This window comes from Nomascus leucogenys, chromosome 3, assembly GCF_006542625.1.
Source record: "Nomascus leucogenys isolate Asia chromosome 3, Asia_NLE_v1, whole genome shotgun sequence".
Taxonomy (NCBI): Eukaryota; Metazoa; Chordata; class Mammalia; order Primates; family Hylobatidae; genus Nomascus; species Nomascus leucogenys.
The window spans coordinates 49,874,924-49,888,537 of record NC_044383.1 but is presented as its reverse complement, the minus strand read 5'-3'; the positions used below and the strand labels follow the sequence as shown (position 1 = coordinate 49,888,537).

At 33.3% G+C, this 13,614-nt stretch overlaps 1 protein-coding gene across 1 annotated transcript in view; it reads left to right on the top strand.

Moving 5' to 3' along the window:
* The window catches only part of PCDH15 (protocadherin related 15), a 979,523-nt gene that overhangs the window by 584,808 nt on the left and 381,101 nt on the right, over nt 1–13,614 (top strand). Inside the window, exons 12-13 of the mRNA XM_030809305.1 lie at nt 10,539–10,673; nt 12,177–12,326. Of these exons, the coding sequence (XP_030665165.1) occupies nt 10,539–10,673; nt 12,177–12,326 (285 nt within the window). The remainder of the gene's footprint in view (nt 1–10,538; nt 10,674–12,176; nt 12,327–13,614) is intronic.

The following is a 13,614-nucleotide window of genomic DNA, read 5'->3' as shown; positions in this document are numbered from 1 at the left end:
GCTACATAAGCTAAAGAAGAGAGAATTAAGTCACTATAAGTGAGTTGTAGTGTTATAATTTAATTCCAAAACATGGATATTTTTAAAAAGTGTCTTTGAATTCAGTAACTATTCCTTTTCAGCTTGCAGATATTCAGTATATGTAAGAAAATGAATGTTTTACTGGATGTTTATTAAATGACGAGGGCAATATTTTTATTAACATATGTTGAGAATTGTTTTATATAATTGTTGATAAAGCAAAAATAATGGTGTTACTACATGAGTAAAAAATCATGAAAGCACCCCTAGATTGTGATTCTGAGAGACTTTTCTTCAAGTCTGAGGGCATCGTTATTAAATAAAATATATTTGAGGCAGCTGACCCATTCAGACTTCTGCCAGTGACTATGTGGATGCTAACGCTTCACTCCGCAAATCATTGTCCTTTGTTTTTCTCGTACTCACACTATCTACATGAGTGGGAAATGGTCCAGGCTGAGCAAATCAGAACACTTTACCTCCTTAGCCAGAGTGAATGTTATAAAGGGACAGAAAATCTATACCAGGCTAGCCAGAATCCTCCTGGGAATTTACAATGGCGAACAGAAGGGCTGAAAGACTTTGGCATCATGTATTAGAGAAGTGGAAGTAAATCTGAAGCCCTTGTAGCCACATTTGCTGACATCATGAGAAAGCTAATTATCAGTGGGAGAGAATGAAGCCTGAGAGATACACACAGAAAAGAGAGTCCCATTGAGTCCCTGTCTTTTAAGTTTTAAGTTCTCCAGAGGTATTCTAATTCCCAAGGATTTTCCTTTGAGTTTGTGAACTACCACAGTATCCTCAGTGCATAAATATGTATACATATGTTTTGTGTATATGTCTATATAGATATATAGACATATACACAGGTGTACATACACACACAGATATAGATAGATAGATAGATAGATGATAGATAGATAGATAGATAGATAGATAGATAGATAGATAGATAGATGATAGATAGATAGAGATACATACACAGGTATACGCACACACACACACACACACGCACACATATATAAAACAGCAAGTAAGAAATCCAACTGTGTTTGGATTATAAGCATAACTATATGTAAAAGATAGTTGGATTTCTTACGTGCTGTTATGTAAGTCTTGACTCGTTCATTTCTCCCTTAACAGTGCTTGCTCTTAGATAGATGGATTTTTTTGTGATGATGGAATTACTGTGTAACTGTACTGTCCGACATAGTAGCCACTAGCCTTATATAGCTATTGAGTACTTAAAATTTAACTGGACTAAAAACATAACTTTTAAATTTTGCTTAATATTAATGAAGTTAAATATAAATACTCACATGTCACTCATAAGGCAGCAGAGCTCTAGAATCTTCCCTAATATCTCATTACACATAGCTTTATAATCACTTTAGGAAATTAGGAATGCACTTTCAGATTTTTTTTCTCTTTCTAAATAAATTGTGTAACACTCCGCAGAGGCTATGACAATTCTTGTGGGCACTCCACCTCTTCCCACCAGATGCTTTATTTTATTCTTTTATTTCTCTTTGCTTTGTTTTCTTTTTCCATTCCAGCTTTTTTTTTTTCAATCTTTCCTGGTCTCTCACATTTAGTGTCTTCTTAAACCACAAGTTTTAACAATATCTGTCATTGAGTTCTCAGTACATGTCAAACAATATAGTAAATACTTTCTTCTTGCATTAATTCTCTTAAATCTCACAACAAACATGATAGATACAATTATCCATATTTCAGAAAGGGATATTAAAGCTAGTTTAAATGCCTTACTATGATCAAAGAGTTAGTAAACAGTAGAAATGGACCTTAAGCCAAGGTTTATGGAAAACAAAGTTCTCAATTTTAAGCACTCTATATTTTATATACTTTGATCATAGTCTGACTATAATGATAGCTAAAGAATGCTCTAGGTTCTTTTCCTAGAAAAGTGAACACATTAATCTATACACAGTTTCATATGCCAGTCAAGAGAATTTAGGGATTCTCTGACATATAGTGGGTTTCATGAGTCACAGGAAAAAAGTCTTTACTGAATCCCCACTAGAAAACACCTAGAGTCACCTTAATAACTTTGATCCAGGCTGAGCAAATGTATTTTGTAGATCTACTAATGTCCCACAAATTTTAGCGTGGATTTTGCTTTTCAATTGAATACAGACTCATATTTTAAGTAGTGACTAATCAATTTGAAAATATATGATAGCTTAGGTCATACTTTAATAGAACTGGTGGTTAGAAAAATCTAAATCTAAAGTTAAGTAGTTTTAAGTTTACACAATAGCAAAATTTATGTATTTATACTTTCTCAGTGTGTTCATATTATCTAATGGTTACACACTAAGCCCTATGCTTGCCTGTGTGCCCCCGTACTTGTCTGGATTGTCTGTTCACTTTTAAATTACAAATGTTAAAATTGTATTCCAAGTAACTTTGTAAAAGACAGTAGTACTCACAGGGCATTGATGAAATAAAGTGGAGAGAGCTCAGGGGTCTAAAACCTTTGAGAAACACTACTTATAATTCAACTCTTGGAGATTTACAGTACCAGTTAGTCTATGAAATGCTCTGAAGTGTTTTTGGCAGCTTGGGCTTTGGATTTAGACAGATCTTGGCTTGACTCCTGGTTCTGTCATGTAATAGCTGTATAACATTGTGAGTTTCATACTCATCAGGTGCCTCCTCTTGTCCAGTCATCTATATGGTAGCAATCATTGCTGCCTTGGCATGTGTCTTTAGTTGGGACTGGTAGGAAAGGGCATGGAGAGAAAATTTCCCTGAGATGATGCCATGTACGTGGAGAGTGGCATGCTTCATGACTTTTGTAAAAGTGTCAAGTAATTAATCAGCATAATTGATCATTTGTTTATTACTTAGACTCACCCCCTTTCTAAAATAATCTATGGTGAGTGACTGTCATTAGGTGTCCAGAGAGTGAACAAGTATGCCTAGTCTCCTAGTAATAAAAGTTTTAAAAATATCATATGTAGTTTCTATATATAAAATATAAATAAGCTCATAGAATATTAGAAATAGTTTAAACTTCCAATACTGTATGAAATCCTCTCCTAGAACCCATTTCTCAGAAATTGATAGATGTTTTATTGTGCTATGCAACCTAGAATCCTAGAAGTCTTACTTGATTTTTATGTTTTCTTTATTCACCACAACTAAGAAATCTTCCAGATCTTCCTATTTTGTCCCCTAATTATTTATTTAATCTCTTTTCTTCTCTCTATCCTTATAACCACCACCCTATTGGTCTGTTACTAGAATTACTTCCTAATGTTCTTGTTCTCTTGATTTCTTACTCAAATCTATCTTTTGCAGGGCCATTAGAGTGATTTATTCAAAAGCTCAAATCTATCATCTAACTATATCCTTCCTTCCTCTCTCCTTCTCCTTTCTTTCTCTTTCTTTTTCCTTCCTTCCTTCCTTTCTTTCTTTTTTCTTTTTCTTTCTTTCTTTCCTTTCTTTCTTTCTCTTTCTCTCTCTCTTTCCCTTTCTCTTTCTTTCTTTCTTCCTTCCTTCCTTCCTTCCTTTCTCTTTCTTTCTCTCTTTCTTTCTTTTTTCTTTCTCTCTCTCTCTTTCTTTCCCTTTCTTTCTTTCTTTCTCTCTCTCTTTCTTTCTTCTTTCCTTCTGCCTGCCTGCCTTCCTGCTTTCCTTCCTTCTCTGCATTGATTCTTTCTTTCTTTTTCTCTCCCTTCCTTTCCTTCCCTCCCTTCCCTCCTTCCTTCCTTCCTTCCTTCTTTCCTTCCTTCCTTCCTTCCTTCCTTTCTCCTTTCCTTCCTTCTCATCCTCCTCCTCCTTTATTTCTTTCTTTTATTTTCTTTTCTTTTCCTTTCTTTTCTTTGCCTTTCTTTTCTTTCTTTTGACAGAGTTTCTCTCTGTCACCCAGGCTGGAGTGCAATGTCACGATCCAGGCTCATTGCAACCTCTGCCTCCCTGGCTCAAGTGATTCTCCCACTTCAGCCTCCTGAGTAGCTGGGATTACAGGCTTGTACCACCATGCCCAGCTATTTTTTTTTTTTTGCATTTTTTGTAGAGATGGGGTTTCACCGTCTGGAACTCCTGACCTCAAGTGATCCACCCACCTTCCTGGGATTTACAGGCATGAGCCACTGTGTCTGGTCCACATTTCTATCTGATATACTTTTATGACACCTATTCCTGTTCCTCTAGAGAAGAAAATTTAAGCTCACGCAGTTTTCCATATCTTGATAACTGAACATTTTTGCAGCCTGAATTTTGGAAACTTCCTAATTCACCTATAACATTTGGCAACTGCTTATAGTTTCCTGCATGTGCCAAGCTACATCTTGTCTAACGTTTGCTCATTACATGTTCTAGGCTTTGAAATCTTTCATCTGTTGCACAGGCTGGCTTGGATAACTTATACTCAGAGTTTAGAACTCACCTCAGGCATTCCTTCATTCAAGAATCTTTCCACAGTATTCATTATCCAATTTTAGTTGCATGCCCCGCTCAATGCGTTTCTCTAATGCTATACTTCCAACTTGAAAATAATGTCTTTCTCCCTCATGAGTTTACATCTATTGAGAATAGGTCCTATATGTTAGCAACTTTTGTATGCTGAAGAACTAACACAGTTTCCAGCACTTAATAGGGTTTAGGAACTCTTCAATAAACTCATAAATTCAGTCATTATTGAATGAATGAGGTTATCTAACATATGCTTCAAAAATCCTAATGATGTTCCATTAAGTATTTCACAAGATGGCCTATCCCATGTTTGAACAACTCTAATTCTTAGAAAGCTGTTCCTCACACTGAATTGAAACCAGTTTTCTTGCAATTCATCCGTTATTCCTTAAATCTTCCACTTGCCAGCACACAAAATAAATCTATGAAATAGTCATTCATATATTAGAAGATGGATTTATGTCCTTCTGATTAATCTGTTTTTTACAGACCGAGCACCATTTATTTTTATAAAGTAAATTAGTTCATTTCTGGGATTTTCAAAAGATCTGTGTTATCAAAAGAAAACTTTAAAGCCTTTTTAGTTTATGGGCATGCATTTTACTACAAGGTAAAATCATGCCACTCTCAGCTGGGTGTGGTGGCTCAATCTTGTAATCTCAGCACTTTGGGAGGGTGAGGCTGGAGGACTGCTTGAGGCCAGGAGTTCCAGGCCAGCCTCGGCTACGTATGGAGACGCAGTCTCTACAAAAATAAACAAAAAACTTAGCCAGGCATGGTGGTTCGTGCTTGTAGTCTCACTAATTGGAAGGCTGAGGCAGAAGGATCACTTGAGCCCACTAGTTCGAGGCTGCAGTGAGCCATGATTGCGCCACTGCACTGCAGACTAGATGACAAATTGGGACCGTAATTCAACAAAATAAAACAAAATCCTGTTGCTTTTGAGTGTCAGAATTAGTGACAATAATCATTATGGGGATAAACTCTTTGAGAGAGTGCCACCTCATACAATATCAGCGTAGTATTAGAGATTAAGCCTAGAGCATAAAAGTGGGAGTTGTCATTACTGTTCTTGGCTCTCAAGAGTTGCTTCAAGCATGGCTATTTCAGATGGTAAATGCCACGAAGGGGACAAGTTGGGTCCATTTGCTTCAAATTTAAGTTGCGTTTCTCCCTTTAATTTAGTGGAAAGTGAAGCCACGTTTTAAGAAACAGTAGCCAGGAATGTGAGTTGTGATAGTATTCACAGTGCAGATTTTAAGTAAGAGAGAATTCCAAGGGCCGCAGTAATACTGAATAGAAAGGAAAGAAAAACATTTGCACCAGTGTTACTTTTTTGTAGCTATATAGATGTAGACATATACCCATATACATACACACACACACACACACACACACACACACACACACATACATATACAGGTATACACATATGAATCACATCCGTTTATACAGTATGTTTTTTAGGGTACTTGTACCACATCATAATTTCAAAATAACCCACAATATAAATAGAATAGGTAAGGCACAAGGTTTTAAGAGGCATGTCTGAGACCATCAGGTTTTCAGTGTCAGAGATGCTAAAAATTGATTATGGAATTCTGATCATAAGAAAATGACAAGGAATAATAATCAATAAAGATTACTCATTTGGCTTGTAAAAAGATACTTATTAATTTATAATTTCGTGTACATTTGTTCTTCTGCATAAAGTTATTTTAATATGAAGAGGTATCTTTGATATTTAATTCAATATACTCAGAAAGCAGTTAAGTATTTATATGCTTCATAAATATTGTTATTCCATTATATGTGGGTCACACTGCTAATAAAAAATTGTATACTCTGAAAAAAAATTGTCAGTCTAGTGTGCTGGAAGTGGTTTGCTTTTTCTTCATATGCGCGGTTGTGATCATTTACATTTACAATATTTGTTTCGTGTTTACTTTGCATATAGGTTCCACCCAGTGGAGTTCCTGTAGGTACTAGGTGTTAAGCTTGTGATTGTTCTTTTGTTAATTGCTGTGGTTTATCTCCTTGTTCTTTTTCTTCTTCACTAAAACATGTAGGTATTACTTCATTATCCCTTATAAGGATATCTACAAATACTTTATATAAATTTAAATATACTTACTTCATTGGTTTAAAATTTAAAAATATTTTAAAGTTAAAAAGGTAAAAATATTTATATAATCTATTGTTTATAGTACTATGAAATTTTGTAAAACCCAAATTTAATTGTCAACTGAGGCAAAGACTGCTTAATTATTAATGTTTTCTCAGTCCACAACAAACATTGGTAATTTATCATGGCATTTTTTCTAAAACATTGTAAGTTTGAAATTGAATTTTTTGAAACTAAATACTCAGGCAACTACTACCAAGTAATTAAAACTGGCTGAGGAAATAACATTTTTTGTCATTTTTCTTTTATGCTTTGTCATTTATATGTATGCTCGTGTATATGCATACATATATATGTGCACATATGTCTATACATGTCTGTGTTGTATGTGCCTATATATGTGCATGCATATGGTCTTGTGTGTTTGTGATATCCTGTATTTATTCCCATTAGAAACCCCAAGATAGTGTTTAAGCAGTAGACTCTCATATTTGAACATAGTTTTATATGATAGAATGCTTGTTTATTTTATATTCATACGTTTGTTTACCCGTGTGTTTTCATATGCATTTACTTTTGCATTTTTTTCTGTTTTTATGTGTGCATGTCAGAGCTTATTTTACCCTCTCAAAATATAATATGCAGATAAGTGAATTAATATATCATACTTTTGGTATATACTGAATGGATATTTTAGGGTAAAATAAATATTACCTAATGTCAGAGGAAAATTAACAGTTTTTAATCAACTCTCTGTGTACCTATTGATTTAACACTTAAATTCATTTTACATAAACTTACAGACACAACAACTACCTAAATTCTACTACCCCTATTGGAATATTAAGCCAGAGCATTATTTGTCCATATACATCCTAGTCTATGAAACTTATAAGCTATTAACTCTAACATGATTAAAAGAGTTGCAAATATACAAGTGTTGACTCAAGTTACTCTTTAGGAATTGCAAAATTCAAATATATTTGTGAAATTCAAACTGTATTGTAATGCAGCTTGACAAGAAGGAATTTAAGTTTATGAAGAGGTTTAGAGAAGGATATTTGACTTCAAATGCACATTGTTTCTTACCAAAAATTTGATATACCTTTCTTGTGAAGAGTAGCAAAACCTTGAACTGTAAATATTGTCAATCAAAACCATAGGTTAGTTGGTACTGATATGTATCTATTAACGTTTTATGTTGATATTACATAAAATTTTCATAAAACTCATAAAATGATATGCTGTAATATTTGGAACATAAATATATACACAACACTTGAAACTTGCACTATCTTTAAAAATGAATATAAATTATTAAACATTGAGTGACAATTTGTTGAACATTTCCAAATCTGGCTTCCTAAATTTTTGTACTTAAATTAATGCGAGGATATTTACCAATAGCATTTATGTACAAGATTATTACTTTAAATATACGTAAATGTAAATGTTATATTTTGATCAGAGATTAACTATACAAAACAGAATGAGCTATAATATACCATGTATAGTGCTAGCTTTCTGTGATACATTATCTTCTTCACAAAAAACAAATGCACTGTAGTTCTGGGAAATGTTATCTTTCTCTAGCTAGTTATTATAAAAGCACTCAAGAAACTGACACAGTTAAGTTAACAAAAGATCTTTAATGTTTCTGGTTATCCAATATAAGGAAGTCTGTTTATGGAGTATTGATGTGTGCATTATCTTCAAATGAAAAGCACTTGACAAACAAAACCTTGAGGTTTTCTTGAAAGTGGTAAAAAGTAAGTGCTCTTTGTGACACAAACATATTATACTACAGTTACATTTGGACCCACTAGTTGACAACTCAATACTTATTGAAATATTGCATTATCAAAATATTTGACATACAAAAATGCTTAAAAGGACATGGTGAAGATGTGAGTGAATATACCTAACAAATTTATTAACAGAGGTTACAGTTGAAAGGAAGAAAATAAATTGAGAGAATTAAGGTATAAAGGAAGTAGAGAATTATGAGATTTGAACAAAAGGAACAAAGTAAATATTTGGTAAACAAGGTACATAGAAAAACTTCCTCAGCTTGCATTTAGGGTTTAAAGGTCCGAATAAATTAAGGCATGCCAGATGGCACCATTGTTGGTACATTTAGAGAAGTGTATATGTACTTAAAAGCCCAGTGATTAGGTAAATCCAGGATAAACACAAAACAAATGGCAGATATTCATACTTAGTTTCTTTGACTGAAACTGCATGTTAACTAAAACTTTTTATCAAGTCTAAAGTAATAATTGAATTTAATCACAATTCGCTCTAAAGTGTAAAATAAGAATCCTTAAAATATCATTCAAAATAGACACATGCATTTTCTAATTGACTTTTATAAATAAATTATTTATTTTTAAAACTAACACGTTAGATTTTTTAGAATATCCCGCTTTCCAGTTATCTGAGTAATTGGGTTCATGACACTGAAATAGAAACAACTAAAGTGCCTGTTTGAAAATATCAGAGTGTGAAGCCTCTTGAACTTTTTCTCAATATTTTTTATCATTTTATAATAAATACGCCAGTCGGAATTATTATCTATAGCATTACTTTCTTATTCTTCCAGGATAAATGTAGCACAGTGACCTTAAGTCAAAATCCTGAACATAGAAGCTACTACAGAATGAGATATTGTGAATACGTAACTTGTTTTATGTTCAAATGAAACCATTTATTTCAAAGTTATTTGAAATCTACACATATCACCATGTTTAAAAGATGGGCAGATTCAAGTATATTGTGGATCAAATCATGTTCACATTTTATTATAGTAGTGTGCATTACAACTTTTGTATTTTGCATAGAAATTTTGAAATTATGAGTTCTATTATTTTCAAATTAAACACATTTAACAATTTTCTTCTCTTTGCTCTTCCCTCAGCCCTTGACATCAGACTTAAAAAAGTGTTTTATGATATTAAATCCATTTCATATCATGCTGTGCATACTTTAAAACGTCGTATAATCTAGAACAACACCTTACCTCCCTGTATCACTCCTTTTTCTCTTTTTCAAAGCCTTCATAATAGTCCACTCTGAATATTCCTTTTTTCTTTGCTCCACCTGCCTTTCTTTCCTACTATGCAGACGTCAGTGCTAGCCTTCTTACTTTATGTTGCTGTTCTTTCTCTAGAGTATGTTGTCTTCTCTTTCAGCGGTGGCAGTGAAATTGCAAAGGGTCTTCAATGCTAAATTGATTATCTCTCAAACTTGAATTTTGAAATCCCTTCCTTTTTAAGTATATATCATTTTTTCTAGACTTTTCTATCAGACACATTTGCTAAATTCATGCATATTTTAAATCAAATTATCTAAAATATTTTAATTACAGTAAACATGTTTCCATTTGGAAAATTTTACAGCATTAAAATAAGAAAGACCAAGCATGATGTATATAGGTAATGAATAATACATAACCAATTTTATTTCTATTTTGCATTGTAAGTAAGAACAAGATAGTAACATGCATATATGCAGTTTATTACTATAAATGAAGTAATTATAAAATCTTATTGCTAAAATTTTGAACTGCAATTTTCTTTTCTTGCTTTTATTTCTTATTTCTCCAGTCCAGTGCTATTTTGGAAGGTATTGATAACAAACAATCAGTAAGAATATATTTAATTGGGAGTTTTTATATTCTTTCTGTTTTTCTATTGTTTTTTCCTTTTTTCCTACATTGATTATACCTGTATGTATTTCAGTATTTTGTATTCCATGATATAGGTCAACATCTTTTGAATAGTTTAGATCATTAATGAGTAAATACCTAGTTAAATATCTTTTATCATTAGAAATTCTTAATACTTTCTTGTGGATTTTTGCTATAAATTTCAAACATTAACTTCTAGGTAATGAACTAATGGCTACATTATTTATTCAACATTTGAAATGATGTCATTTTTTTTCAAAGACAAAAGACCCAGAGCTTCACCTTTTTCTGAATGACTACACCTCAGTCTTCACCGTCACACAGACTGGTATTACTCGCTACCTCACCTTACTTCAACCAGTGGACAGGGAAGAACAGCAAACTTACACCTTTTCGGTAAAGAGCTTTTGTATAAATATACATATGTATGTATGAATGTACGTATGTATGTTTGTATGGAATTGAAAGAGATGTCTGGTTAAAACTGAAAAGGTCAATGACTTGGGGGAAAAATACATTATTTTCAATACCAGAGAGAAGAGCAATGAAAAATTATTTACATGTATAGTTCTTTTTTTGTAATTTGTGTAGCTATATTAACATTCTTCCTCACAGAAGGAAAAACTTTTCAAAATAAAAAAAGAAAATGAGAATTTCAGTCTTCGCTAAACAGTCATAATTGTCTTAATTTGAGACATAAAGAACCTTTTAGGTTGTTGTTCTTGCATTTTTAATTTAGTCAAAAAGTTGAGCCAGTGGTTCTCAAGAGGGAATAAATTTTCCCTCCAGTGAACATTTAGGAACATCTGGAGGCATTTTTGTTTGTCACAATTGTGAAGGGGTACTATAGGCATTTAGTAGGTAGACATAAAGGATGCTGCTAATTGTAATACAGAGAACAGCCCCCAATAATAAAGAATTATCTGTCCCAAGGTGTCAATAGCACTGAGGTAGATAAATCATGGGTTAGGCTAATCAAGGGGGGGAAAAATTAAAGGTTATTAACGTTGTGATTGTAAATATTTATCATGAGATAGGGAAATACACACACACATAAACATACATACACATGCACACAAACACATAAATAACAAGTTTAGTAGGGTTGACAGTTGAATAAAGATAAAATGTAACTTCTAATTATATCCCAATTTTGGAATCAGACACAGGAGAAAGATGAGCTAAGAGAAAGCACAAGTTAAGCAAGATATATAGAAATTATTTCTGGAGAAGCCTACATAGAAAAAAATCAGAACTTCCAGGAAAGTTTCTGTGATTGTTAAAAGTTAGATACAAAGTGGATTTAGACAAAGATGGTGTTGCTGTAGCACTGATTTGGCAGGAATTGTTAAAATGTTGATAATGTATGACATACATTATCAACACTGATAGAGTATAAAATATCACAATTAAATGATACCATTTAGTCCTTTGAAAATTGCCCTTGTGTGAATTACTGTGATACAATGTACATCTAGGACGTCTACCTTCCTGATGGTATAAACATATTGACTGTAAAAGGAACTATTGTATACAAACTATGTAAATGCAAATAATATTTTCCAATTAAGTTTTTAAGGATTAAATTGTAGTTAACCCTAAGAGTCAGCAATGTTATTGGCCCACTTTAAATGATATTTTGCATATCTGATTATTTAAAATATGCCTGGAGTTGAATATCTTAAAACAAAATCTTCAATACTTGCTTCTTACCATATTAGAACACTTTTACTATATGTAATACTACTTCTTTATTACCTCCTTTTATCAACAAAATATTTTTGCACCCTTTCAAATTGTAAGTTTACCTGTAAGAAACTTGTTAAACTGTAAGAGCAAACTCTGTACTACTTATATTTGCAGAACATCTCTATTAAGTGTTTTTTTCTACTCCCAAAGATAACAGCATTTGATGGTGTACAAGAAAGTGAGCCAGTCATCGTCAATATTCAAGTGATGGATGCAAATGATAACACGCCAACCTTCCCTGAAATATCCTATGATGTGTATGTTTATACAGACATGAGACCTGGGGACAGTGTCATACAGGTAACTACTCACATAATATGAGTATACACTCAAAGCTGTTATTTACATGTGCATTATACGATGTGCTCATTAAGAAATTACTTAAGAAACAAAAACTGATTTCACACTTACTGTATAGCATAATTAGTTTAAATAACTTTAAATTTCTGTTACTTTTCAAATGAAAGCATATCGGCCAGGCACGGTGGCTCACGCCTGTAATCCCAGCACTTTGGGAGGCCAAGGCAGGTGGATCACCTGAGGTCAGGAGTTTGAGACCAGCCTGACCAATCCCATCTCTACTAAAAATACAAAATTAGCCGGGTGTGGTGGTGCGTGCCTGTAATCCCAGCTACTCAGGGGGCTGAGGCAGGAGAATTGCTTGAACGGGGGAGGCTGAAGTTGCAGTGAGCAGAGATCATGCCATCACACTCCAGCTTGGGCAACAAGAGCAAAACTCCACCTCAAAAACAAAAACAAAAACAACACAAAAACAAATAAAAGCATATCTATATGGACTCTAAAGGAGACTTAACTGGTTATTAGAGGTAAACATAGCTATTTGTAGTAAGTGAATAAATGCTTGGTTGTTACTTTAAAAAAAAAGCATAGCTATTTGACCAGTTTATATTTTATTAAAATATTGAATATATTAAATCTTCAAATTACTATTCACTACTGTAGAAATTGATTAAATTTCACCTGGAGTTAAATACAAAAAACTGCCTTAGTAAATTGATGCATAATCCCACTAGATATTGGTTACCTAAATAAAATGTAATCATTACAGCAGAGAAAATTTAAATTAGATAGTAAATGGTACCTTTGAAAACACGTAAGTCAGGTAACATCTTTATTCCTGATTTGTCTTATTTTTACCATTATCTGTGCTTATTACACTTAAATAAGTTATTTCAAACACACACACACACACACACACACACACACACACACTTTTTTTCTCTATCTCTTTTCCTTTCTCATCAAGGTCATAGCCCATATCTGAAATTAACTTATTTTCTTCTTTCCCTCACTCCAAATGGAAAACTCAGGAGTTTAGCAACTTTGGCTGTCTTGTTTGCCACTATAATGCCAGCACATGGCAGACATATTAGCCATGCAGTAAACATTTATTCCAAGGATAAATCATCACCAACTTTGCATTAATTGTTAATTAAAATTAGAAATCATTCAATGCAGCCGGGTGTGGTGGCTCACACCTGTAATCCTAGCACTTTGGGAGGCTGAGGCGAGCGGATTGCCTGAGCTCAGGAGCTCGAGACCAGCCTCGGCAATATGGTGAAACCCC